At 53.2% G+C, this 27999-nt stretch overlaps 1 protein-coding gene across 1 annotated transcript; it reads left to right on the top strand.

Annotated features, from left to right (window-relative positions):
* Window positions 1-30: 30 nt before the first annotated feature.
* On the top strand, window positions 31-27999 carry LOC119105573 (uncharacterized). The gene is made up of 8 exons (XM_037229034.1): window positions 31-36; window positions 2387-3027; window positions 3772-3930; window positions 15454-15614; window positions 22425-22561; window positions 26512-26657; window positions 27026-27220; window positions 27765-27999. Exons 1-8 carry the CDS (start codon window positions 31-33, stop codon window positions 27997-27999), a joined length of 1680 nt encoding a protein of 559 aa, XP_037084929.1.

Below are 27999 nucleotides of genomic sequence, written 5' to 3'. Positions count from 1 at the left end.
GGGTCAGTCGTGCGGGTGCTGTGGTGAGCGATGAAGGTAAGTAACTGGTGATGGTTCCGTGACGGCTCGTGACGGTGATGAGACTCCACTGGCGCCCTGTTGTTGGTGTCTCGTAGACGTGACTTGCGTTAGCTCCTTCTACCACGTGTCTGTGCTTTGTTATTGTCAGGTGACATAGGCAACATTCCACTAGAGGCAGAATTGATTGAAATGGTAGGCTGGTACCAGAACTGTGGGACAAGAGGTGGGCTGATTGTTACCGGTATAGGTGTTGCCTCTTTGCAGGAGTGTTAAATTGGCCCATAGAGTGCCTAACTCATGCAGATGTATCGTACGGACGTTATTCGTCGATACACATATCACATACCTGTAAGCATCGTTGAATAGTGCTTCAGTATTGCGTTTTGTGCGTAGCTGAGGCCTCGGAACTTTCACTGATACGGGGGCATGTAGACCTTCTTGAGGCGGTTCACGAGCACTGACCTGGGACACCCTGGGGAATCCAATACTAGTGACTCGACTATTGTTCGAACTCGGAACCGCCTGGTCATCTCGGTGATCCGAAGCCGTGTTAGCACATTTAAAATCGCTATGTCGCAGACCACAAACCTCATAGCAGCTCCTTGCCCTTCTGGAAATGTCCGCTTATCCCGAGCCTTATGACAATATCGGCACCTCCGTAACTCTGTTAGTTTCCTTCTTGAGCTGCCCCAGTAGCCTCTTGTCAATTTCGCTGTCGACATATGTCACGGTACGCGTCACCGTCGCGGTGCTCATCTCTGCTGGGTCACGTCGGCTGCATTTGTATCACTCCGTTCTCCTGTTTCTGAATGCTGAGCCGTATGGGGTCATAGAACCAAACAAAATCAAAGCCGCTGTTTCAGTACAATGTCATTTATCAGTGCAATGCACTGCAATGACGTTTTGGTGCATATAAGTGCAAGCAGCTTCGTGTTTAGGCTGTTTGAGTTTGAGCTGTGGCTGGACATGGAAAAACAGCCGTGCAGCCGTCCACTAATGACGCTATATATGCACAACCTGTCAGCTGACGCATCAAAGAGCATGCATATTCCTGCCGCATCACGTGAAGCTGACCACATGACAGGTACACCAAGTTGGGGTATGACCGCATTCATTGTTCAGCAGTTAGTGATGACAGTTCAAGAGTAAGGCCTCGCGCCAGGCGGGCGCCGGCTCGCAGACACAAAACCGCAACCAGGGGTCAGGGGAAGCAATGCAAAACTCCACAGGTGCTTCTGCAAAGGCATTACTCAATGCAAAGCACAAAGCGGCCAGAATCATCGGGCGGGTCTGAGTTCTATGTTTGTAATTGTCAGCAAACACTGCATACACACTTAAACACGTGCGGTGAAAAACGTTCACAGAACTGACCAAATTCATATTGATGTAGAATCAACGCCAGTAAACCACTTACAGTGCGCTTTCGCGCGACGCATTCCTACACACGCACGCTTCGGTAGATTAGCGGATTATCGGAAGACCGGCATTGCCAGTTTCGTTGCCCGCTGTATTTTTTTAGACTTAAACTCCCAGTGAAAACACTGCACGACCAGCAGCTTTCCCAGCGGGCGTGAAGATAACCCGACCAGCCGAAGTGGCACGAGCCTCCCACTGATCCGACCGCTTCCGGGTCTCGTCGCCCTGGCCGTGCGTAGCTGCCACACCCTGCAGCAAATTGGCGCTCCGTCTGAACGACTCGTCATCCGTACGTTAACCGATGCGGCTGTTACCCCCAGCGTTCCCTCTGTTCCAGCTTCTCGCCCTAGCTGCCCTAGTGGCGGCTGCCGCCGCAGACGCTGGGGGTGGCGGCGGCGGGCCGCCCGCCCGCGAAGGCTACGGCGGCTACGGTGGCGGCCGCCCGTCAGGGGGCTACGACGGTGGGCCGCAGGGCTACCCAGCTAGCTATGGTGGTTACGAAGAGCAGGGCTACGGTGGCCATGGAGGCTACGGTGGGGGTGGTCACGAAGGGTCACACGACCTTCAGGACTACAAGTATGAATTCGGGGTCGATATCCCTCCTCTCAAGGCTCTCAAGAAGGGGCTTAAGCATGGTCTGAAAGACGGTATCGTGCTATGGAAACAAGGGAAGGGGTCTTACGCTGGACCTTATGGCTCCGAAAGTTATTATAACACGGGTGGAAAAGGAAAAGGGCTTTTCAGTTCCAATGACTACGAGGGAGATCACTATGGGGGTAACGACCATGACTATAACTACGGCTCTCATGGTGATCAGTACGGAAGAAGTGCGGGAGCTCGGACACTGAAAGGTGGTAAGGGCTTCCAAGAGCACCACTCCTATGGAGATGATTTTGGCTATGGAAACTACGGTGGCTATGGTGATTACGCGGGCTATAATGGGCCCAAGGGCTTTGGTCACCACAAGGGGTTTGGTGGCTATGAGGGCTTTGGTGACCAAGGCGGCTATGGTGAACATCATGGCTATGGCAGTTATGACGAATATTACGGAGAGGTTGACCCGCACTTCTACAACTTCAACAAGGGCAAGGGACACAAGGGAAAGGGCCACGGGGGCAAGGGCAAGGGCTTTATGGAAGGGCTCATGGACATGTTCTCGTACAAGCCCGATGTGAGCTACTTCCCTATTTGGCTTCCAAAATTCAAGTTCTTTGTTAAGGAGGTACCGATTCCCATTCCGAAGCCGTATCACGTCAAAGTGCCCGTCAAGGTGGCCAAGCCGATCCCGTACCCCAAACCATACCCGGTGGCCAAACCCATCCATATCCCCGTACCTGTCCGCTATGAGGTGCCCATCTTTAAGGTCAAAGGCCACGGACATGGCAAGGGCTACGGACATAACAAGGGGCACAGCGTAGGGTATGACGGCTATGGCTTCGGGCGCCATGGGGTCTTCAGCAAGGGGCACCATAAGGGACACCACAAGGGGCACGGCTACCAAGGCCCTGTGTTCGGGTTCGGACCTCCCCGGCCGCTGGAAACTTCGAGCGGGTACGGACCGCCGAAGCCGTTCTCTGGCTACACTGGCGGGTGAGTGTTGCATTGTGTTGTGATGAATGCATTGTGCTAAGCTCTCGGGACAAGGGACAGCCCATCTCTTGTTCGGAGACTCAGTCTCGCCTCCTGACCGTAATTCAGAGCCTTAAGAGCTCTTTAGAGGTATTCGCTTCTACCCAAAAACTGCTTGACGATGATAAGTCGGTGTGAGCAGTTAGTGCCATGTGCCTTTCTTTACGTCTACTTTTGGTGCATGCTGATCAGGCGAAGTCAGTAAGTGTGCTCACATTGACCAGGAAGCGGTGGTGCGTATCCCTAATGCTACATGACATAGAGGTGCAGCCAAATGCACGTCACGCGCACGGCTGCGTGGTTGTTGCGTGGATGCAACGGAATTTTGCTCAAAGTTTGCTTGTGTCCCTCACGTGATAGTTCCATTCGACAATGAGCCTTACGTGCTATTGATGTTTCCAGATTTGAAGGACACCAACTAAACATCAGCGACGCGCCAGCTGCTAGCCCCGCGCCAGCTGATGACCCGGCGCCACCGGCGCCAGCTGACGACCCGGCGCCAGCTGCTGACCCAGCGCCAGCTGCTCACCCGACGCCAGCTGCTGGTTACACGTGACCTCCGCCAGGGTGATGACTGCATCAGGCGGCAGCGAGCACTGATGATTCCGGAATAGCGTTGAGCACCTCACTGCCCCCAGCCCCGCCGAAGACATGACTGGTGCGTCTCGGCTGCGTGCCGGCGCTGGTGGCGCCACCTGCCACCAGCTCCGCCGAATACGGGACAGATGCATCTCCGCTGTGCGCGCTGGCGCTGGTGGCGCCACCTGCCACCAGCTCCGCCGAATACGAGACAGATGCATCTCCGCTGTGCGCGCTGGCGCTGGTGGCGCCACCTGCCCACAGTCAGCTGCAGGTCTCAGCCAGGTGGCGCCAGGTCCGGCCTGCTCCGCGACATGAGCCAGGAAACCGTGACAAGCAGGCTGGCGACGTCACCGGTATCAAGCGGCTGCGACTAGTGGAGGTGCTCGTATCGGGACGTTTTTCTGGAGAGTTTTTTTGGAGTTTTTTTCGGGAGGTTTTTCTGGAGAGTCATAGTCATGAGTCATGAGGCAGATCGATGAAGTCACGGCAATCCGCCGTTGACGAGCTACCGCCGGTGCCATTTTTTTGCTCCTTGCCTCTGCTGCAGCGGACGCGGTCAGGTTTCTAGAGCCGCCAGACATTTCTTTGGCTGATGAACGAGGCCACTAAATATGCTGCCCGGGAAAGGTGGGATACGGTGCCGTTCACGTTGAATTTGGAAGCGTTGAAATGAGGAGCACGTTGCAGCGTTCGAAATAAACCGGTGTAAGTGCGCCTTATCGTACACCTCTCCAGCAGTGTCTGCCGCTACAGATGTGTACAGTTTCATCACAGTTTGCTTACAGTTCCGTCACAGTTGTGTACAGCTCCGTCACGTCACAGCTCACAGTACGTATTCTAGACTTCATTTGTATTTGCTGGCTTGCTTTTTCTGCATTGATGTCTGTTACCTTGGCTGCGATCGTCATCGGTGACAGTACAATTGCCGTTTGTTGTGTGGTTGTCTTTGATGTGCACAAAAGGCGAAGCTAATGTCCCATGAATATTATTTAACTGGTGGGAATGTTGCGAGTGTAATGTGTGGATGTTAATTCGGCAAATAACAATACATGAATTCGTGCTATACGAGGATCTTACAGTCGTTCGTTCATGGTTCGCAAATTTACAGAACATTACCAGCGGGACAGAATGTTTTGGCATAATGGGCTATGCCACGCAATACACATTCACGTCCATTTTTACCCACATATGTGTGGCACCAAACAGAGAGCAATAGATTGTGCCAGCATTGGCCTCAAGTTATATTTTTAAGGTGGAGCTCGACCACATGTGCTAACACTTGAAAATGTTTGGCAGTAATTTGCAGCCTTTGTGCAAAGCTGAAATGTGATATGCATTCATATCAACACCTTTCTCATAAACCGAACGACATCAAACTTTACCGCATGACCATCCCATCTGAATGACATATCACGTCCTTATTTTGGTGTACAAAATATTCTCCATACCGTATGCGGATGAACCAAATAACGTAAAAACATTGACAAACGTTAGAGCTCCCTCGTTAAGATGTATGCAGCAGTGCAAACATTAGGAAACTTTTCTTCTTAAACAGCTGAACACCTACAGTCTCACCAAACCCTCGAGGTTATTGGTTAGTTTATCTACCACGCACAATCAGTCGTACACCAGTCATTCGTTCCATAGCAAACGCAGGTTTCCAGACATACCAGAACATACCAACAACAAACGTACCAGAAGGACCAGCCTTCGCAGAGTACTGGGCGCCGCCGTATGCTCTGCCACCCAGTGCGGGTAAGCTGAGCAGAACAGCTGAAAAACCTGGGCAGTTGCAAATCAAACACCATCTGACGTGGACGGCGCCAACTCCGGCGACGCCACCCACGCCAGAGAGCTGTGCATGTGTTGGAGCTTTAAGGTCTGGATCTTAGTGCCCCTGGTCGGATCACACCGGAGCGTGCACGCACACTCATAATGCATGCATAACATGCAATCGTCGCTTGTATGTTGTGCAAGCACAATCAGAAATGTTTCCTGTTGACGTCAGTTATGGTAGTGAGGCCACGCCCTCAGTTCGCGGGTGCCGGCCTGATTCATTTCGTTAAAATAGCAATTTTGAACTGCGGCATTTAAGGCATATCGCTAGAAGGGCTCATCTACACATCCCGGGATATCTTTGGACTTGTATTAGGTGATTGGAGCGCGGCGCCGACGAGAAGGAAGACGTTTACGCCAGTGGCTAACATATCTGATGAGATAGCGTACATCTGCAGTAATCTGTGTTGGGCATGATCGTGCATTCTTGTGGATGCAATCTTGACTGTCGTCGGTTTTAGGGAAATAAAAAAGGGGCAGCATCTGAAGCTCTAAAGAGGCATTCAGATACATTTTCAAACCTCTGTGAATCATTATCAAGAAAATTGACACTGAAATCGTACGTCGAAGACGTGCTAATCGATCGTGGACCGATATCCGAGCGATCTTGACTCAAGCCCGGCCCCATACATTTACTGATATTTTGTCCGATTGTACTGCATGTGAGCTCGGGGTGTGTACGGACTTCCGTCGATGCGATCATCGATCGACGAATCGCGTGCAAAAATGTGCCCTGCGTGCGCTCGGCAGACAGGCGGTGCCCGCCGCGGCCAGCTCGGAGACAGGAGTGTCTCACACCTGGACAACCATCATACTTATGGCTGAAGTCAGACACTCCAGGCTCACTCTAACATGGGCCTTTTCCCTGAATCGCGACTCATCCCGCATTCTCCCAGCGCCCGGCTTCTCCAGGGCAGACCGCATGTGTCAGCCGGGAGTGCCCCCGTCAGCCGGGAGTGCCCCGTCCGAGCCACCGTACTTATACCCCAAAGTGGGTTTCCTGTGTCGGCTAAGTCTCGGTACCGCAAAGTTCTCAGATGAATGAAGTCTTATCCCACAACATTGTTTTCATCCAATAAACCTAAGATTCACACTCTTAACACATTTTAGAAAGCAGATGTGAGAGTTCATGTGCAAGTCAACAGAGCATGTTTGACATTTTTCTTTGTCTTTGCGCATTTCTTAGCCGGGTGCAATGCGCATTTACGACGAAATGCGGCACCAAACACGACGGGCATAATGGACACCTCAGTTACGGCTAGCACTAAACATCGAACATAACAGGCACAAATGACAGAGCAGACGCAGCAGACACGGCAGACACATCACGCACGGCGGACAGGAGACACTGCAGGCGGCAGTGTCTTCTTCCGTTAAATGCGTGTCGCTGTGCCACGCGCGGGTGGCCAGCGATACGCACTTAGCAACCCGGTCACCGTGAGGTCCGGCAGACAATCATCCGCGGCCCGCCTTTCGGCAGACCCATCCGCTCCCAAGCCGGCGTCGGTCCTAGTCAGCACAAGCCGGCCTTTTCCAGCGCCGCCCGCCTCTCCGCCGGGCCGACCCGGCGGCCGGCGCCAAGGCTTGACCCCGACCCGGCCGCCGCCCGGCGACGTATAAGGCACGCCGAGGACCGCCGCCGCCGCCGACCGCAGCTGGGCCGGCTCGCGGACGGGGAGCGGAGGGTAGAGCTGGGCACGGCGCAACTGCGGACAGACCAGCTGGCCCATGACCGGCTGTGTGGGGACGTGCTGGCGAAACTGACGCGCGGCCAAGCTAGACTTGCTGGCAGCAGTTCAGTCATGTGCTATGCTCTCTGGCTGCGGAATGCCAAACATCCAATCCACTTCGATGACGAAGCTCAACAAACACTCGGCGCACGAGGCGCAACAAACGAGATAGTTAGCTTCTGAGTTGTTCATTTTCAGGGAATTATGATGGCTCTCGAAAATTTTCAATTTTTAGTTCGTTTAGGAGATCATTTAACGGTGAAATAACCTACCGTGTGGTAGCGGCGTTTCAGCAGTGTTTAACATTTTGACCAGACTCGAGCTCGGTGACTTGTGACATTAATTTTGAAAGAAATCGAGAAAACTGTGCGGATGACACAAGCATTTCAACACCTTTAAAGCGCTTGAAGCCCCTCTCATCACCTCCAAATCTGGGATAATCCTGCCCATCACCATCTTCGCCCCGCACTTTTTCCCGTATCGTTGCAGCCGTGAGCAAAGCTTGCATCATTGCCGCTTCGGTCGTGTTTCGAAGTGATGTGCAGTGTGGAATCCCTTCCTTCCCCTCACGACTTCCGGTGACGTGCGTCTACGTGACGTCAGGGTGTGATACTGGGATAAGAATAGCACGGGTGCCGGTCATGTCAGGGAGCAATGCTCCGACTCAGTGAGTTCAGCCAGGCGCTTGAGCACCGCAAAATGACGTGCCCCCGCCACTGCAGCCCCCGTGACGTCACTGCGGATTACGCGCGAGTTGCAAACCAGAGGCAGACCCGAAGGAGTGCTGAAGTGTCGGTCCATTGTGAACGAGGAGGTCCATGGCTGATTACTTCCAAACAGGGGCGTTACTTTATACACTTTTGGGGGTGCCCTCCTCCCAATGCTGACTTAAACCCCCCCTCCCCCCCTCCAATGCACCTCTGAGTCCCACAAATGCATATCGGAAGAAAGAACTCTGGGATTAAGAACAAACATGAAATTTCCTTCGCCTGTTGGTACACAAGTACCTGAACACATTACTATAAGTTTAACGTTCGTTTTAAACCACACAGTATCCTGTAGGAACCTGATAGTCCTTTCCATTTCAGCATCAGCTGGACACCGCCTAAGGTTCATGTCCAATTGACACGGACCCTGCTGGATATCGCATATGAAATATACGAAAACTGAGATAAACGAGGGTGACAGCCATTGTTGTCAGATTCGACAAAATATCCGGTAAATTCTGCTTAGCAAGCGGGTTTTGTCATGATGTACCTATTTTCTATTTTGCAGTCAATTTTGCTATTTTCTATTATGTGGTTATATGGGACCGAGTCATAACGTACCGCAAAGATGAAATGGCCAGTAAGTACATGATGGTGAAACAAACGCATTTTCGCACTTGTGGAATAAAATTTACCGGCTATTTTGAAAGACGCGTCGACCATTCATGTGTATCCCTGCTGTCCGTCCCAGTTCTCGTGCATTCACATTTGACATTGAATTAGATCGCCGGTGGGTCCCGTCTGATAATGTTGGCATGACGAGCGCTGTCATGTTTTGGCAAGCCAATTCCTTGATATGTTAGGGCAGTCTGCACGTGTTGGCTACTTTTTACGAGATAAAACATGGATCGGGTGCAAACAAGCTGCAGTATGCGGCAGCTTTTCAAACAGAAGGTTGACGGTTTCAGGGTCCTCATGGCTACGGGTTTTTACGAGGCGCCGGAGTGAAGGTGGAATAGCTGCACGCTTCAAGAACGTTGTAATCATGCAGGCCCACAGGTCCTGATACCCAGTACACGGTGTCGTGCTAAAGACTGCCCAAAACACAGGCGAGCCGAAAATTTTTGACGAGCTGTGGCGAGCACACGAAGAAAAACTTGTTTGCGGCGATAGTGTTGATCACAACGACTGAAAAAGAGCTTTTTCTAAGCCTACATAACGTAAACAACGTTCTTCAAAACAAGTTTCGACATCATGACTAAGCGTTCAGAATGGGACGAAGATTACGGATGTGAAAAATTATAATATCCTGAGATTCACATTGCACATAATTTCTCCTGGAGGACACGACAACGCAAAGAAGATGCGGAAACAAAGAAGGTACGGTGACACAGGACAGGTACGGTGACACAAGACCGGTACGGTGACACAGGACAGGTACGGTGCGGTGACTGACGCAATAGTCATGCCATCGCATTCGCATAACTGGGGTGACACGCTGCGTAACCACGGGATTGCTTGTAGTCAGAGGCGTTCAGGAATGACCTGACCCAACACTGCTCTCAAATTCAGTGTTTGTGGCCATGAAATTCTTAACTATTCACACATGTCAGCTTTATTTCTAAACATCTTCACAGAGGCTACTATTTTTGTAAAATTCGTCATAATTACTAATAATAGCTCACTGGAAAATTAGGTGCGGTTTGAAAAGGTCCATGAACGTTAGTTTCCACCGTACACTTGTTTTTTTAGCTGGTTATGAAAGCAAGTGATTTAGTTGGAGAGGACAAGCACCTGGAGCATGGAATCTCGTCTACGCACAGCCCGATCTGAGGGTCGAGTTTGCGTTCTGTTCAGAGTGCGGGTCTTCGCGGTGTTCCGAGCGCAGGTGCCCCGAGACACCCCTCCGGCCGCCGCCTTGACCGCATTGCCCCCGTCTCGCCGTCTGCGCCCCCCGTCGCTCCCAAATGGAGACCTCCAACTGGTGCACGGCGGCCGTCGCTGCCGGAAATGCCCGGCGGTCATGTCGGGACGGTACTCTCAACCCGCTGGAGCCCCTCTCTGCTGGTGCTGGCGACTGCCTGGCTGCCAGCCGGCGCGGACACGCCCCGCTGGACACTGGCCGATCCAGCCTTCAGGTGCGTCTCGGGGACAAGCCCAGTCCAGTGTTTGTCTTGCTCGCTCCTCAAAGGGAGATTTATGCAAGAATCCATAGCTAGAGCTTTGAATGGTAAACGAAATATATTTTAAGTGGAAGGAAGAGGGGCAGTCGGCGCCCTAGGCATTTGAGAAAGAGCAAATATAATTTTGTCCATCGAAATTTCCGGAAGCCCATTTGACGGAAAGAACATCCCACCAAATCAAAAGAAGGGCCCTCAGGGCAGGCAGGAGAAGCATTTGCCCCGGAGGAGGCCCTAGATGCCCAACGGCGGCACTATTGTTTGACAGAAGGCCCCAGAAATCCAAATGAGATCCAATCACATGCAAAGGAACCATAAGAAATGCAGATGAAGCCGCCCCAGCTCAAAGGGATGCCCGATTAAAACAACGAAAAACTAAGTCAAGATGAGGACTTCCTCAGCTACATTTACCTAAGGGGTTCTTTCAGAGAAGTAGACGACAATCAAGCAGAATAGGCAACAGGGAGTTTGACAGGGGACCCCAGATCTGCTTAGGAGGCCCCTAGATCTGCTTTCCCTTCCCCCTTGAGAAAGTCGGTACCGCCGGCCCTGGTCAGGAATATCCGCCTCGAGACCAGGTCGTTATAAATGTATATTTCACCATCCCTTCAGTGCTGTTCACAGTGCACGGTCCTACGATGCGGTCATCACACGGTGGTGCAATGGTCATGCAGTGCGTGCCAAGAGTACGGTAGTGCAGTGGTCATGCAGTGCGCGCCAAGAGTACGGTAGTGCAGCGGTCATGCGGTGCGCCTCAAGAGTACGGTAGTGCAGCGGTCATGTAGTGCGTGCCAAGAGTACGGTAGTGCAGTGGTCGTGCAGTGCGCGCCAAGAGTACGGTAAAGAGTACGGTAGTGCAGTGGTCATGCAGTGAGTGCCAAGAGCACGGTAGTGCAGTGGTCATGCAGTGCGCGTCAAGAGTGCGGTAGTGCAGCGGTCATGTAGTGCGTGTCAAGAGTACGGTAGTGCAGTGGTCGTGCAGCGCGCGCCAAGAGTACGATAGTGCGGTGGTCATGCAGTGCGTGCCAAGAGTACGGTAGTGCAGCGGTCATGCAGTGCGCGTCAAGAGTGCGGTAGTGCAGCGGTCATGTAGTGCGTGCCAAGAGTACGGTAGTGCAGTGGTCATGCAGCGCGCGCCAAGAGTACGGTAAAGAGTACGGTAGTGCAGTGGTCATGCAGTGAGTGCCAAGAGTACGGTAGTGCAGTGGTCATGCAGTGCGTGCCAAGAGTACTGTAGTGCGGCGGTCATGCAGTGCGCGCCAGGAGTCTCCCAGCTTGTTGAAGGATCTATTAGCAGACTTGCTCCAATTACCAGAGTAGCATCCGACGCGGCCGTTTTGGGGTGAACGTCGCTGAACTGCCCACTTCAAACGCCGTCACTACGGGGCAGGATGTCCCGTAGTCACGGCAGGATGGGCGGGGGGGGGATGCGTGCCAAAGGGAAGCTGCTGTACCGATCCGGGTAGGAATTATTTCCGTATTCATTCATCTATTGTAAAATAAATAGGCCTATCTTATTTCTTTCCATCAGCACTTAATACAGTGGTTCCTTTCAAGACGCACAACAGTGATCAAAATGGTGACCCTGAAAATCTGACCGGGCCCCGGTGACCTGACCCAGAGCATGTGACCGGTCACCGGTGACTTGACCCAGACCATGTGACCGGTCACCGGTGACTTGACCCAGACCATGTGACCGGTCGCCGGTGACCTGACCCAGAACATGTGGCCGGTCACCGGTGACCTGACCCAGAACATGTAACCGGTCACCGGTGACTTGACCCAGACCATGTGACCGGTCACCGGTGACCTGACCTAGAACATGACTGGCTGGTCTACAACGCGACTGAAGGCTGCAGCTCATTCATAAGCACCCTACACCTCGTCTGCGGCTGATGAGCGTCTAAAGCCACTGACGGTCACACGCCTACGCCTCGCCGTGTCGTGTGAGCCCGCTGCACCAGCGCCGCTTGTCGCGACTCGGTCCAGTAAGGGCCGCGACGACGTTCACACGTGAGTCGCATCTGATGGGGAGGTGGGGTTACCTGGCCATGAATCGCCGCACGGGGACCCGGGCGAGGCAGGGCAGGGTCTGAGAAAATCCCGGCTATGACTGTACGAGGAACGGCTATTAATCTCCTGTCATGGCATCGCGTCAAAAGGGTATGGACCGCGCCGCTTTGGATGTCCAGGTATTAGTGTCTGAGATTGCATTTGTGTGCTGAATGGGTCACGCACCATAAAAGAAATGTTTCGAAACTTCGCCTTGCAACGCGTGATTACTTTATTTGATCGGTTTATTGAGCACACCCTTTTCAGTCACGTGCCACCAGGTGTGGTTCTGGCGACCCAAATAACATGATAAGTTCAGTCTATGAATCAAGTTCTGTTGTAAAACATGAATTATGGCCGGCCCTAGAACACGTAAATGGAGGTGACAAGGACATCAACCGTGTCTGGCCTCATCTTGAACGGCCGGATGTGAGGCTCTTTCTCGCCCCTTCGAAGCTGATAAACAGATTTGCTCAAATATATCAGCGAACATTTCCTTGCCGCCCATTACGCTTACTAAAAGCCTACTAATCACAATCACGAAATTTCGAAACCGCAAGATAACCTTGCCACAAACATGGCCGCCGTTGCGCCATAATCCTCAACGCTCGACCTGCAACACATCTCCAGCGGTCACCTGCTGGTCTCCTGACACAGATCAACTGCTGGACCTGACATCAGATCCTCGACACAGGATCAGCACCAGGGCCTGGATCTGCTGTCAGCAGCCCGGACATGGGAGACCTCCGGCTGTGGCCCGGCCCGGGGTGACTGAAGCCGGGTTACAGCCCACACCGACCAGCGTCTGTGGTGTCTGGGCGCCAGGCACACCCGTCCCCAGCCGCCTGGCTGCCCGCGACCCCCTGACCTGACCCGACCTCTTGGTCGTCGGCTGTTAAAGGGAGTGTTTCACATTTGTATGAGGTTCTGAACTGAAATAGCCGTTTTGAAGATGATTCGTTGCAGTTCATGGCCCTGCCCTTTTAATACCTAAACCTCTTAGTTTCTGAGCAACATGCCTGCAAATATGTGCAGACTATATATATATATATATATATATATATATATATATATATATATATATATATATATATATATATCCTGCAGACTGCCTCAATGTCATCCAGACATTTATGACGTCATGATAACCTCATACAATGTGTGCGGAATATTTCGTGCAGATAATGCTTCGTTTCGATATTATTTCGTTTATTTCGTGCAAAATATGTGCAGACTACTTCATGCATACTATTTCAAGGTCATGCAGTAATCTATGACATCATGATAGCCTCACACAAATCATGTAATACACCGACCATGCGGCAATCAAGATAGAGAAAAGTATGATCGTCGAGCCGTTCGCATCCGGTGTTCGTAAGTGCCATTTTCAGATATAACGGCTGCCCATTGTGTCTCAATCAATGTTGTGCAGGACACGGTGATGCAATCAAACAAGGACGTATTGGGCACCATTTTTCCCAATAAAGAGATCGCGGTATCTAGAGTAGTCTGTTCCAGATAAAAAGTATTCCAACAATTGCGTGAGCTTATTTCACCATATCTGATGCTTGCTTCAACATCTTCAAATATGGAGGAGCTCTTTTAAGTTAATGATTGTCGTGTTTTTGTTTGGGTATTTGATCTACATCTTGTGATAACTTTCTTAGCAACACCAATCTTAATATTAGTTCTGCCGCACTATAAAATGACTTACTCTTTTAAAATGATGGACACAAAGCTTAGCAATGGAAGGGGGGGGGGGGTGCAGCTAAAACAATGTCACCAAAAAACAACTTAAGTGTGCCTCAGGTGTGCAAAATTCCGTGTCAGACTTATGCCATCGAATATTTTTCATTTTCTCCTCTGTACATGCCGGAAACGTTTAACTGTCAACATCTAGTCATTCGTATAATAATACATTTAATGGATTGGGTAAAAGGAGAGGCACGAGCCTTCTGGGCCGCTATATGAATATGGCCCTGCTTGGCTCTACGGATGATCCTAAATTTCACTCATCTCCAGTGCCATCTCGCTCCCTGACTCTATGTACTGTGATAGTTTCCTTTTCAGTCGCTCTTTTCGTAAAATAATCTTGTTTCGATAGTCACCAATGAAATCAGTCATCATTGGGTAGGTGGGTAAAGAACAAAATGTCATCGATGGCTATATAGTATTTTATTTTCACATGAATCACCGCATTGTAAACCAACTGCATTGTTGAAATTCGCTGAAATGATATTAAATCTCCATCGAAATCCAGTTTCTATCGCATAAATTTGCTTTGCTGGCTGCCGGTATTAACATGTGAGCACAAATCAAAGGGGAAAATGTTGACTGTACTTCGGTATGTCAAACTTCGACGCAGTTACGGAGAAGCATGCCCGGACGACAGCTCACGAACATCAAGGCCAAGAACACATTATCCTGCACTGCGAGCATCGCCATAATCACTGACAGACAAAGCCCGCACACCAGGCAGGTTCCAGGCTTCCATGGCTGGCCGGCGGTCGCGCCAGATATCAACCGAAATGCAGCGTACCAAAAAAGCAATTGAGTTAGCTCCAGAATGACGGATTTCAACAAATGCAAAGTTTATGAGGTAAAGCGCTGACGAGTGACTTCTGGTCTGGTCATTTCAGGCGCAATAGTGCATCTGTGTGAGCCCCGAGATTAGACTTCCGTTCGGGGCTGTTTGTATGACAAGAGTCTACTTCCTCATATCATAAGCAGCTGATCGAAAATGCCTATCAAATGACCATATTCGTAAGCTGAGAACGTCCCGTAGTCCCGCAAAGTGCTTTGGTTATATAACAACGTATTCACGGCAGATGCCTAGGTCAGAGGTCACCATGTCCATGCCCCTTGAACGCTGATGGTAGGAACATGGCAAGTGACAGGCGAACATACCTGGACCCCCTGAACGGGCATCCAGATTTCACCTGACAGATCAATTTGCAACTAGCAAATTAAGCTGTCTAGCTTCGTTCGCATTGGCACGGGGCCGCGTCGTGAAAAAACAGCACGGAGAGATCCCTCCAAACTGTTGTTGTCTGACTTCTGTTGACGTTCGCTTTCGAGCTAGCCTGACGACTGCATGTTAGCCGTCCACGCCTTGCACATGTCTGAGACGTGCCAGTGTACACCGGCCAGACTTCGCGCAGCATGACGTGGGCTGCCGGCGGCGCCCAGACAGCGGTCTCGACGTCCCAGCTGGGGGAGCGGGGCAGGGGAGGGGGGGGGGGGGGGGGGAGGGGACGCCGTCGGCTGGCCCAGTCCGGGTCTGGGCCGGTGCCCCGGCAGCCCGGTGCTCAGTGCGCCGCCAGCCCCGACGGCGTCCGTGCCAGCGCCAGAGCCGCCCCCGATGGAGGTCCGGTGCCTGCTCGCGTGCGTCCTGCTGGCGGTGCTGCTCCGGCCCGCCGGCGCCGCCGAGCGCGTCATGAGAGAGTGGCGCCGCGACAGAGGTGAGGGGTGGAGATGGGGCAGGTGAGGGGTGCTGATGGGGAAGGTGTGGGGTGCTGGTGGGGAGGGTGAGGGGTGATGATGGCCCAGGTGAACGGTGCTGATGGGGCAGGGTGAGGAATCCTGGTGGGCCAGGTGAGGGGTGCTGATGGGCCAGGTGAAGGGTGCTTGTGGGCCAGGTGTGGGGTGCTGATGGGGCAGGTAAGGGGTGCTGATGGGGAAGGTGAGGGGTGCTGATGGGCCAGGTGAGCGGTGCTGATGGGGCAGGGTGAGGAATGCTGGTGGGCCAGGTGAGGGGTACTGATGGGACAGGGGAGGACTGCTGGTGGGCCAGGCGAGGGGTGCTGATGGGACAGGTGAGGGGCTCTGACGGGCCAGGTGAGGGGTGCTGGTGGGCCAGGTGAGGATGCTGAGGGGCCAAATGAGGGGTGCTGATAGGATCAGGGGTGAGATGGGGTGGTTCGGGAGGGTGAGGGATTCCAATGGGGGGGGGGGAGGGAAGGGGGGGGAATGAAATGGGATGGCGGGACAGGGCCGAGCGGTCGTGATGGTACTGGAGTGAGCAGTGCAAACGTGCATGGGTGAGTGTGCAGTGTGAGACAAAGGTGGTACGCGATGGCGGACGGAGGAGATATTGGTGACATATCAGCGGCGAAAGGTAGTGATAGGACAATGGTAAGATACGACGCTGGGACCGAGCACAGAATGGCGTTAATTCTGGTGCAGGTAACAAGATGATATGTGATGCAGGGCAGGGGTGCGAATGGAGGCGGGATTCGGTGCAATATAGGGATGGGATGTGGTGCTGGACAGAGGTGAGATGTGTTGAACAGAGGTGGAATGTGTTGAAAAACGTGAGAAGTGTTGAACAGAGATGAGGTATGTTGCGTAGAGGTGAGATGTATACAGAAAATGATTGATTGGGTGGTAGTAAAAGACAACTTTGTGATAGCTGGAAGAAAACGGAAAAAAAACTGTGAGACATAATTTAAACGGAAATGGGACGGGCTTGAAATGAATTAGACAGCTCCACCAGCAAGGGTGGACCTTTTCATTTTCTCATCTCCACACCTATGGACAGTTATATGAGAAGCTGGTTGACATGCTACATTGCATGCGTTTTATATATATATATATATATATATATATATATATATATATATATTTACATGACGCACTAGATTTCACTGATGAGATAATAATAAAACCATAACACCAATCTTGGACATTTTTTGAAGCCAACTGATACCGGAAAGCCATTTACCTGATCCGGCGGACCGGGTACAAAAAGCAAATGGTATGCCAGCAGTGACTGCCTGCTTTAATCGTATTCACAATTACTTGACATAAATAAGACACGTACAATGACGCGGGAACGGGGGAGGGGGCAGTGGAGGCAACTCGCCCCTCCCTGACTTAAATGCTGGAGGGAGTCCCCCACACTTAGTGGACCTGTCCTGAAAAAGACTGTGGATTGTTGGATTGACTGTGGATCAACTGTGCATTGTTGGACTGACTATGGATCAGCTGTGGATTATTGTACTGACTGTGGATCAGCTGTGGATTGTTGGATTGACTGTCGATCAGCTGTGGAGTATTGGATTGACGGTGCATCAGCTGTGGATTGCCCATTACTCATGGTACATCAAAGGCTCCTTCTGGTCTTAAGAAGGTTCATGACGGCCTGTGAAGCACCATTATGACCTGAAGAGGGCTCATTATGACCTGTGGATGATCCAGTATTAACTGTAGAGGGCCAATTTTGGTCTGTGGAGGGCCCATTCTCGCCTGCTAAGGGCCCATTCTGACCTGCAGAAGGCCTATTGCCGACTGCAAGCTCCCTTCTGAGGGGATTCTGACCAGAAGAGAGCCCATCATTGAACTGTGGCGAGTTCATTTTGGTCCGTAGAGGGGCCCATTCCGATCTGTAATGAGCCCATTCTGACCCGAAGAGAGCTCATTTTGGTCTGTAGATGGCTCACTTCGATGTGTAGAGGACATATCATCGACTATGGAGGGCTCATTCTAGTTTGGAGAGGGGCTCATTCAAGCCTGATGAGGGCCATTCTATCCTGTGAAAAACTCATTCCGACTTAATGAGAGCTATTCTGACAACGTACAAGTCCCATTCTGAGCTTAATTGCCAAGTGGGTCTTTCTGACCCGTAGAGGGCCCATTATGGATTGTGGAGGACATATTTTGTCCCGCGGAGTGTCCATCCTTACTCTATCGGATACATTCTGACCTGAAGAGTGTCCATTATTGACTGGAAAGGACCCATTTTGGTATGTAGAGGGCGAATTCTGGTCTGTAAAGGGTCCATTCTGACCTGCATGGGAGTGTTCTGCTTGTAAAAGGCCCGCTTTTTAATCTATCGCGGTCTTTTGTAGCATTTTGGAATTGCCCCCCCCCCCCCCCAACTTGATCATAGCCCCCGCGTCCTTGTGCGCACGCCGAGTTGAGAGAAAAAAAAAACAAGCGTGTTCAAAGCAAAACTGGACACGTTTGACACTCTTGCCTGCGCTTAGATATCACACGTCAAAAACTGAGTGAATTAAACCAAGTAAATTTGGCGTCAACTAAGCCTTGATATGAATGTCAAGTATAACCGTGTGATTCCTTTCCAAAGACATCTTTATTTTAAATGTGGTGCTTTTTGTGGGCTGCGTTTTTGGTCACTTCCTATTTTTACTTATTATTTTGGACTATGTTTTTGTTTCTGGTTTTGAACATGTTTTTTGGATGGTGATGGAACAATTTCATCCTTAAAAGCCCAAAAGCTCTCGTTGTGCTATTTATGTTCTTCCGACGATGAGATATGGTCAAAAAACGTAAGAATTTACAGCTATGGGTGAGTCCTACAAGTGGTTTTGTACCAATCATCTTTCATCTTCATACTGTTAGGTCAAAAGCTCTGAATCTGAGCCCAGTGCAGCTGCGAGAACATTACAAATACATAACACGATTATAATGACATTATCTCTCGTTGAATGCCCTGCGGAAAAAGAGAGATGTATCGATATTTCGACTACAAGCCTCTGTCAAAGTAATTATACGCGATAACGTCAAATTTCAAAACCTCGATTCAAAAAACAATGTCCAAACTTTTGAATTTTGAATTTGCTGCCCATTTATTGTGTTTACAAAGTTTTGTTGCAGAAATATCAATACATTTTCTTTTTCAACCAGTTTTTCAATGTGCAGCGAGGCCACCACACTTATTTAGTTATGAAGTAATCGTTTTAGATGCCGGCTTCGTCATTTTTTCATGTAGCCAGCTTTCTCACCCATCTATCTCCGTCGTTTACTGTAACTGGCTACATGGCCAGGTACTGCTGATTCGAGCCTCTTCTGGTGTCATAATGCTCTGCGAAGTCTCCCGGACCTGCATAAGTTACCTTTTCATGCTGCCACGTTCTTGTTTATTTTTTCGAGGATACCCGGTATTTAACTACGTCATAATAGTCTGACTCTTGTTTGGTTACACCTTTAGCAAGATAAGTTTTCTTCCCCTCAATCTTTCGAAGGACAGGCCAAAAGGAGTCAGTTTCAGCAATGCTGCACGATTTCTAATAAAGCAAGGCACTCCCAACGGATGTAATGCGGGACGTGATATGTCATATGGTTCTCGGCGAGATGCTTAGATAATCACGACTCGATCCGAGACATCCGTAACAAATTGCCCAAACACGAAAAAGCTGGGGCTAAGGGACGTGATTTCCCACGTGTTATGAATTTATTCATGAGTCGTATGATGTTGCATAGAAAAATTGCTTAAACGGGTGTCTGAAGTCCACCTTCGTGACGCTTTCACGCCGAAGAAAATATATTTCATCGATCTTTATGCTCCTTTTCAGGCTTTGTTGATCAATCAAATAGTACAAGCGGGTCCAAAATGATAGTTGGATTATCCAGTTAAAAGTTTTTTGATACGCAAGGCTAAAAACAATATTAATATCAGTCAAAGGCAGGACATAATTGACGCAAGCACCCTCACCGCGGAAGAGCTCCATATTGTGGTTAGCCTGGTTGTGTCCAGGTCGTTTGTCCATGCTTACACCCAGTGGGTGATAAAGGGGGCATTTCATCACCCCGGCAGCAGCGACCATGGCTTCCTGGTTGGTTAACATTTCAGTTTTGCAGTCATTGTTTGCTGTTTTGGCTGCTGTAACCGTGACCATCTTTGTTTTGAAAAGCCCACCGGACCACGCCTGAATGGATGGGGTCGAATTATCGCTGTTTCCCTTGCGCGTCAGAGTCTCTTCTGACTAACAGCGCGATTGCTCACGCTATGAGCGAGCCGTCTCGGCGCCTGCCATTCGCATCACCGTGCTCATCTGGCATCGGAGGCGCAGCGCTGAGAGCCATCGCAACTGGGCGGCACTGTAGGCCGCATCACGAACGGGCGCGGTCGTCTGGGGGCTGGACCTCTCGCCGCCGGCCTGCGCCGGCTTCGTCGTCGCATCGCTCAGCTGGCGCTGGCGGCGTCTGCCAGACAGCGTGGCAGCCGCACGGCAGGTGACGACGGCTCGGCCCCGCTGGCACCGACCGGCCTGTCATGCACGGTGTACACCGGCCCGGCTGTCGACGTCGGCGCCGGTGCAACCGACGCCGCAGACGTAAACACTGCCCCCGTCGGGTGCTCCAGGAATCCCGCACCTCAACGAGGCGATTGCGAGCGACGGGCCGGAGCTGCGGCTTTGGTGCGGCGGCTCTTCCAACTTCCCGTTATCAACCGGGGTGGAAATGACCTCGGTGCTTTTCCGTGCACATCTTACCTCAGCACACAAGTGTTCCAAGAAAACATGCCGCAGTCCAAAGTAGCTGGTTACGGGCTGCGATTCTGGAGTCCTGATGTGCCCTCTGCACCGACCGCATTGTCAGCTACAGCGACGCTCCACGTCAAAACGATGACAGTGTTTATTAAACTGCAACTTGTATTTACCCTGTGTCTATGTTAGTCCGTCTGGGAATGTGTAGCTAACAACACCGGGCTCATGATCCCTCGCCACAATGGTCCGCAGGCTATTTCAGCTCGCCTGTGTTCAAACCAGCCGTGGACGGGGAACGGCGGCCGGAGATGCGCGGCTCTCGTCGCAGCAGACCGCAAATATTTTGATAGCGTGGCTACTGGCGATCCGTTTGTTGACGGGTCTGGCTGGCCAGGAGAGCCGGGCCCGTCAATGGCGGCATCATCTCAATGTGTGCCGCCGTCCCAGCATTGCGCCATTGATCAGTGCATGGCTGGTGTCTAGGCGGCAGGCTGCTGGCTGTTGGTTCCATCACCCCAGCTTCAATCACCCCACCCCACCCCATCTGAGAGCGTCTGTAATGTCCGGCAATGCTGCTGACATCAGCTGCTGGGTCGTGCTGGATCTCTCAGCCGCCGGAGGGTCGGGTAGAGATAAAGCTCTATGCGCGTGATCAAGGCAGGTAGACGACTAGGCTTCATATCACATCAAATGTGCCCCCATTTATTTGAACCGAAAACTGTGAAAGTCTGTTTTTGTGTTTCTTAAGTCTCAGTTGATATATTAAATTTGAATATTCTGCCGCTTCCTTTCATCACCGCGTTGTCAAACAACATGATTCATGGAAAGTCATGCATTTCTTAAGCAGTGCACACTTCACACTGATGTCCATTACACGTTGCCCTCTGTCGTCACCCAGCCTGCTTAGTCAGGTCTTGCAATCTTGGACAGATCTGCGAAAGAACCCATCAGCGGTGACAGCGTCACAGAAGCCGTCATGAGCATGAACTCGCCTACACTAGCCGTCTCTTGTACACAAAACACTAGCCTTCTCCTGGCGGCCGCTGCGTCACCCGCAGTCCTCGGTGTCCAGTTGTGTTCGGTTGACTGCCTCCTGGCGACCGCTGCGTCACCCGCAGTCCTCGGTGTTCAGTTGTGTTTGGTTGACTGCCTCCTGGCGACCGCTGCGTTACCCGCAGTCCTCGGTGTTCAGTTGTGTTCGGTTGACTGCCTCCCGTCAGTCGCTGCGTCACCCGCAGTCCTCGGTGTTCAGTTGTGTTCGGTTGACTGCCTCCCGTCAGTCGCTGCGTCACCCGCAGTCCTCGGTGTTCAGTTGTGTTCGGTTGACTGCCTCCTGGCGACCGCTGCGTCACCCGCAGTCCTCGGTGTTCAGTTGTGTTCGGTTGACTGCATCCTGGCGACCGCTGCGTCACCCGCGGTCCTCGGTGTCCAGTTGTGTTCGGTTGACTGCCTCCCGTTAGTCGCTGCGTCGCCCGCAGTCCTCGGTGTTCAGTTGTGTTCGGTTGACTGCCTCCCGTCAGTCGCTGCGTCACCCGCAGTCCTCGGTGTTCAGTTGTGTTCGGTTGACTGCCTCCTGGCGACCGCTGCGTTACCCGCAGTCCTCGGTGTTCAGCTGTATTCGGTTGACGTCACTATAACAGTGTTAGCAACAATAGACAAATGACTGTACTATTGCCCTATTTACCGCTGGCAAAACACATAACATCTAGATATGTTATGTGTTATGTGTTTCTGAAGAGCTTCAGAAGCCAACAGAGTGAAAATTTAATGAGAAGAGCCGCTCACACATTTTTTTCCGACCAGCGCAGTTTAGCTGCATTGAGAGCATTTTTCACATTGATGGTATCCCCGTCACGGTACCCCCGTCTCTGGCGGCGCCTCTCGTTCCGCTGTAAAGATGCTCACCCAGACCCGGTCACCGAAGCCAAGCCGCACAGCTCCCTCACGCGGCGCTTCCCGTTCCGCTGTGGAGACGTTCACCCAGACCCGGTCACCGAAGCCGAGCCGCGCGGCTCTCTCACGCGATGCCCCCTGTTCCAGCGCCCAAACTCTTTGGTGACAAGGTGGCCGGCTGGCAGCTGGACGCCCGCTCGCCGAAGGTGCAGCGCAAGCTGACACACTTCCACAACCGCTTCAGGAGCCGCGTGAAGCCCCGCGCCGCCAACATGCTCAAGATGGTGAGTGCTGGCCCTCTTGTGCCCTGCTAGCGCCTGGGGATGGACACGGGCAGCGACACATGGAGGTGTACGTGGGTGGAGGTGATGTGGCATCATCGCTCCGGTAGGAGCAGGGACGTGTATAACGTGACGGTAGTACTGGCAGGCGCAGGCTCACCAGTGCTGGTGGGTAAAGGTCTGGTCTTACCACCACTATGCTGGCGCTGGCAGACGTCAGTGCTGGTGGGTAAAGGTCTGGTCTTACCACCACTATGCCGGCGCTGGCAGACGTCAGTGCTGGTGGGTAAAGGTCTGGTCTTACCACCATTATGCTGGCGCTGGCAGACGTCAGTGCTGGTGGGTAAAGGTCTGGTCTTACCACCACTATGCCGGCGCTGGCAGACGTCAGTGCTGGTGGGTAAAGGTCTGGTCTTACCACCACTATGCTGGCGCTGGCAGACGTCAGTGCCGGTGGGTAAAGGTCTGGTCTTACCACCACTATGCTGGCGCTGGCAGACGTCAGTGCCGGTGGGTAAAGGTCTGGTCTTACCACCACTATGCCGGCGCTGGCAGACGTCAGTGCTGGTGGGTAAAGGTCTGGTCTTACCACCATTATGCTGGCGCTGGCAGACGTCAGTGCTGGTGGGTAAAGGTCTGGTCTTACCACCACTATGCTGGCGCTGGCAGACGTCAGTGCCGGTGGGTAAAGGTCTGGTCTTACCACCACTACGCTGGCGCTGGCAGGTGGGATGGCCGGCGCCGTTGTGGTGGGGCTCATAGCGGATGTCCCGGCACTGTCACAGTGGGTGGTCACCAAAATATCGAATACCCTTATGTTACGGTGTATTCAGGACTGCACACGATGTTCAGATGGCCTCTATGGTGCTTGAAGTGCTCTCACTAGGAGCTATCTAGGCCTGGCACAGTCAGACTTGGAGTTTGACGTGATTGTTGGCCCTCGTCCAATGCATTAGATAAGCGGCTTTGTCTCGACCACCTCCGATCGGTCCTGGGGCAAGGACAGGGAGGGGAAGGGAGGGAGCAGGGAGGTGGACAGGGGACGGGTTCAGGGAGGGGCGGGGGGAACGGAGCAAGAGGAGGTGGGAGCAGTGAGGGACAAGGGGTACGGACCGATAGGGGGTGGGACCAGGAAGGGACAGGGACAGGGAAAGACAAGGACAGGGGTAGACGCAGGGAGAAGCAGGAGTTAGGTAGGGGGCCGGGGGCAAGAGGGACAGGGGTCGCAGGGTCCAGCACGCCCGGCCGTGTCCACCGGCCGTCTCCGGTCGCGGCCGTGCTGCCGTGCAGGGCAGTGGGCGCCACGCTGTTGCAGGCTGCCCGGACGGCGGCCGGGGCGTGTCTAACGCTCGCCTGGCGTCCCTTGCTCAGCAGCGGCGCATGGTCCCAGCAGCTGAACGGGCCGGGACATCCAGACGCGGCTTTTGCCTCGTTTCTGTCCATGGAACGCCGTGAGTTTAGTGATGGCCTTCTTCAAAGATGGGGACAGGCAATCCTTGCTGCCCCCTGTTGGCCGCTGCCGCTACACCTGAGCTCCTGCCGATGTGGGGCACTCGACGCCGTCAGTGCGGCGACCGGAGCCCGGTTCGGCCGCTGTTGCACACAATGGCGCCGGTGTTGCCTGCTGTCAGCAGCCGACCCCCCCCCCCCCGCCCCCGCCCCCTGACCGGCGGTCTGCCGCCAGCTGGTGAAAGAAGCCGCGCGGCTGGCAACAAATGGTGTCGAGACTCCAGGCCGCCGAGTCATTTGTATTGACTGAAGGAGCCGGTCGGGATGATCAGCAGAAGTGTCGGAGCAGCTCACGCTCATGCACGGGCTTCGTTAGAAACAGACTTCCGCCAGCTCGAAATGGGCAGCCCGAGTGGCTCGCAAAGCACGCTTCAATTCAGCGGGGAGATCCGCCCCAGACCTGATGACGGGGAGCGATGTCTGTTGGCAACGGGTCCCCTCCTGGAAATACCATTATAAACCGCGCCTCGGGACTCATTTTTGCGCGAATTCTCGGCATGGCTGTGATGATGAGTATTAGAAATGAAATGAGATGACCCTGAGACGATACAAATATACTGCTGCAGCCTACATTTTGTCACTGCATGCAAATTTACTCTATTCGCACATCGGGGTTTTGTCGGCATGGTGACAAAACAGGCGCCTAACTTTCTGGACATCCGCCAAGCCTGCCACTTGCATTTGGCACCGACACCGCTAAAAGCTCCGCTGTCGGACGTAAACATGGACGCTTGCACTTGTCAGGCCCACAATCAGTCAGACACGCCAAATACAACGACAGAGCAGCGCCACCTCGGCCGCGTCAATGTATCGCGATCACCAGCCCGTGCACGCCACGCTCGACCGACGTGCAAGCTTCTGTGCAAGTGGCCCAATTAACGAGGTGCTACCGACAGCGTCAGCGTTTTTAGAGTCGTCTGTGGTGAATGGAGTTATCAGCGGGCTTAGCGACGGGCCTGCTGCCGACTCTAGCAGTACCTGCTGCTCGAACGGAACTGTACCCGGGAATTCGCACGGCACGCCTGCTGCCGACTCTAACAGTACCTGCTGCTCGAACGGAACAGTACCCGGGAATCCGCCCGGCACGCCTGCTGCCAACTCTAGCAGCACCTGCTGCTCGAACGGAACAGTACCCGGGAATCCACCCGGCACGCCTGCTGCCGACTCTAACAGTACCTGCTGCTCGAACGGAACGGTACCCGGGAATCCGCCCGGCACGCCTACTGCCGACTCTAACAGTACCTGCTGCTCGAACGGAACAGTACCCGGGAATCCGCCCGGCACGCCTGCTGCCGACTCTGACAGTACCTGCTGCTCGAACGGAACAGTACCCGGGAATCCGCCCGGCACGCCTGCTGCCGACTCTAACAGTACCTGCTGCTCGAACGGAACAGTACCCGGGAATCCGCCCGGCACGCCCGCTGCCGACTCTAGCAGTACCTGCTGCTCGAACGGAACAGTACCCGGGAATCCGCCCGGCACGCCTGCTGCCGACTCTAGCAGTACCTGCTGCTCGAACGGACCAGTACCCGGGAATACACACGGCACGAGCGATGGCGTCCCTCCTGTCGGGGCCAACACCTTGCACACCTCTGCCCCGGCGCCACGCAAACCTAAAGCCGCAGCAGGCACCAGCTCTGCCGCCGCCACGCCGTCGGATCCAGCGGCCTCGGCGGTGCCGTCGGTGGCCAGGCCGGACCGGTGGAGCTTCGCCGCCGGTGACCTCGCCCGGGGTCAGCACCACGCCGGCGGAGACGGCTCGTCGCCCGTCTGACGCAGCACCGCTGACGCCTTATACGTGGGCGCTGCTGACGCGCGCGCTTCCCGCTGTTGCCCAAGCGGCCGCCGTCGGGGTCACCAGCGCCGCGACCCCGAAGGCTGCCGCTCCCAATACGGGCCGGGGCAACTCTTTGCCGCGAGGCGGCGCGGCGGAAGGCCCCGGGCGGCGCAGGCAGGGAGGTCAGAGTCATTACCGGATACCCGTGCGGGCGGGCGGCTCGGTGACGGGACATAGGCTTATTGATGGGAGTTCAGGAAGACATGAGAGGTGGCACAGCACAGCGCACAGCGCAAGCTGACGGGGAACTGAGAATTGATGGCACAGCACAGTCCTTCACCTTACATTTAAAACTATGTCGGGCACAATTTGAGGTGGTTTGGAAGGTCCCTCGAGCCTTGCCTATTGGTCTTGTGTGTTATTACGCCCGTTGGTGCAAAGGGAAAAACATGACAAGCTATGCACAATAATGTCGCCCCTTGACGCTGTTGCGAATAATCTCAGCGGCGGCGAAGCGTCGTGAACACATATTCTACGAACCCTGTTGTATGTAAGAGCACATGGCGCCCTGCGTCTCGCGTCGCCTTTCCAGACAGCTCACGGAGCCCCACGAGTTACCCGCCGGTATGCGTGTGTATAGTGAGCTGGCGCCTTCTGTCACCTCCAGAGCTGGCACAGGGGTGCCGCCAAGGACGCCCAGGTATGGGCTGAGGAATGCCAGCTGTTGGTACACGCCAATGATACGGGCAGGTGGCAACAGAACTTCGGTGCTTGCGGCCAGAACATCTTCGTCTCAACGCACAAAGTGCCGTGGTATGTATTTGCTTTACTTTTGGTCCTTTTCTCCGCTCTTCTTTTTGTCTTCATGTTCCTCGAAGCAGTGAAAGTGCACATGCTTTATTCATATGGACCTAATCTGACTACAACTAATGGTAACTGCCAGAAGTGAAAACGGATTACGTCTTGACGTCCTGTTGTCCTAGAACGCGACGGCAAATGCCATGGCTGTACAGAACCGCTTGAGACCACACGGGGCCAGACGATTGTTAACAGCTGGACTGGTGATTTTGTAACGAGCTGGATACGATACACTCGGAGCCAGCGCACTTGTTTCAATAATTTACGAAGCTCCGGAACACCTAACACACGATTTTCCCAACGCTTTCTGCCTGCAACTACAGGTACTTTGCCATTAAGAGCTGGTTCTTGGAGAAGGACATCTTCCGGTTCGGTTCAAGCAAGAACAACCTTACGGAAGTCGGTCACTACACCCAGATGGTATGGTACTCCACGCATAAGGTGGGGTGCGCATGGACCTTCTGCAAGAACGCCAAGCCCACTCCGTACTACAACTACGTCTGCAACTACTGCCCCACGTGAGTGCAACTCACTGACAGATGTTTCACGCTGTCGCCCATTCATTCGTTATCTGCTACGCCACAGCTCACAACTGACGATATCGTCAGGTATTCGGCAACCATATGCGGAACAAAAGGTGATCAGCTGATGTTTTACGGGTGGTGAAGAAACTGCTGCCAGCCTTAGGCCGTGTGCCACGAGGGCATTGGGTTAGAAACTCATAAATGGATGGTATATTTAACCATAACTTAACCTGCAAAACAGCAGATGAAAACGACCACGGTGTTTGCAAATGTTTGCTTTATTCATTCGCCATTCGTTTTCGGTTCAACAACAAACCCTCGTGCGATCCTTAACCAGATCATGCCATCTATCGTGAGACAGCTGACCACTCCACGCGCTGTTGTGACCGCATCGCCCCCATGTAACACCCCGCCGCATGTAGCGCTCCTGACCTGGCGACACCAATCCCAGTTCAGCACCTTTGACCTGATCCCGCTATCCCCATGACAGCCCCCCCCCCCCACCCCACCCCACGTGACCGGCCCACGTGACCGACAGCGGCAACTACGTGGAGCGTCTGGGTCGGCCGTACCAGCCAGGCCGGCCCTGCAGTCGCTGCCGGCGCTCCTGCAACAGCAAGAAGCGGCTGTGCACCAACTCGTGCCCGTGGTCGGATCGTTGGAGCAACTGTGCCCAGCTGCGCCGGCTGGACAGAAACTGGACGTGCCGGACGCGCGGTAAACCGGCCCGCGCCTGCCGCGCCACCTGCCGCTGCCACAACCGGGTCCACTGA

The sequence above is a fragment of the Pollicipes pollicipes genome, unplaced genomic scaffold (assembly GCF_011947565.3).
Source record: "Pollicipes pollicipes isolate AB1234 unplaced genomic scaffold, Ppol_2.1 Scaffold_6138;HRSCAF=7277_pilon_pilon_pilon, whole genome shotgun sequence".
In the NCBI taxonomy this organism is placed as follows: Eukaryota; Metazoa; Arthropoda; class Thecostraca; order Pollicipedomorpha; family Pollicipedidae; genus Pollicipes; species Pollicipes pollicipes.
The sequence above is the reverse complement of the archived record's forward strand: the minus strand, read 5'-3'. Positions and strand labels throughout refer to the sequence as shown.

Excerpts from the sequence above, each read along its gene's own strand:
- LOC119105573 (XM_037229034.1), top strand. Across the intron at positions 3,028-3,771 it reads TTCTCTGGCTACACTGGCGG|CTCCGCCGAATACGGGACAG; the intron begins GTGAGTGTTGCA and ends ACCTGCCACCAG. Across the intron at positions 15,615-22,424 it reads AGAGTGGCGCCGCGACAGAG|CGCCCAAACTCTTTGGTGAC; the intron begins GTGAGGGGTGGA and ends CCCCTGTTCCAG.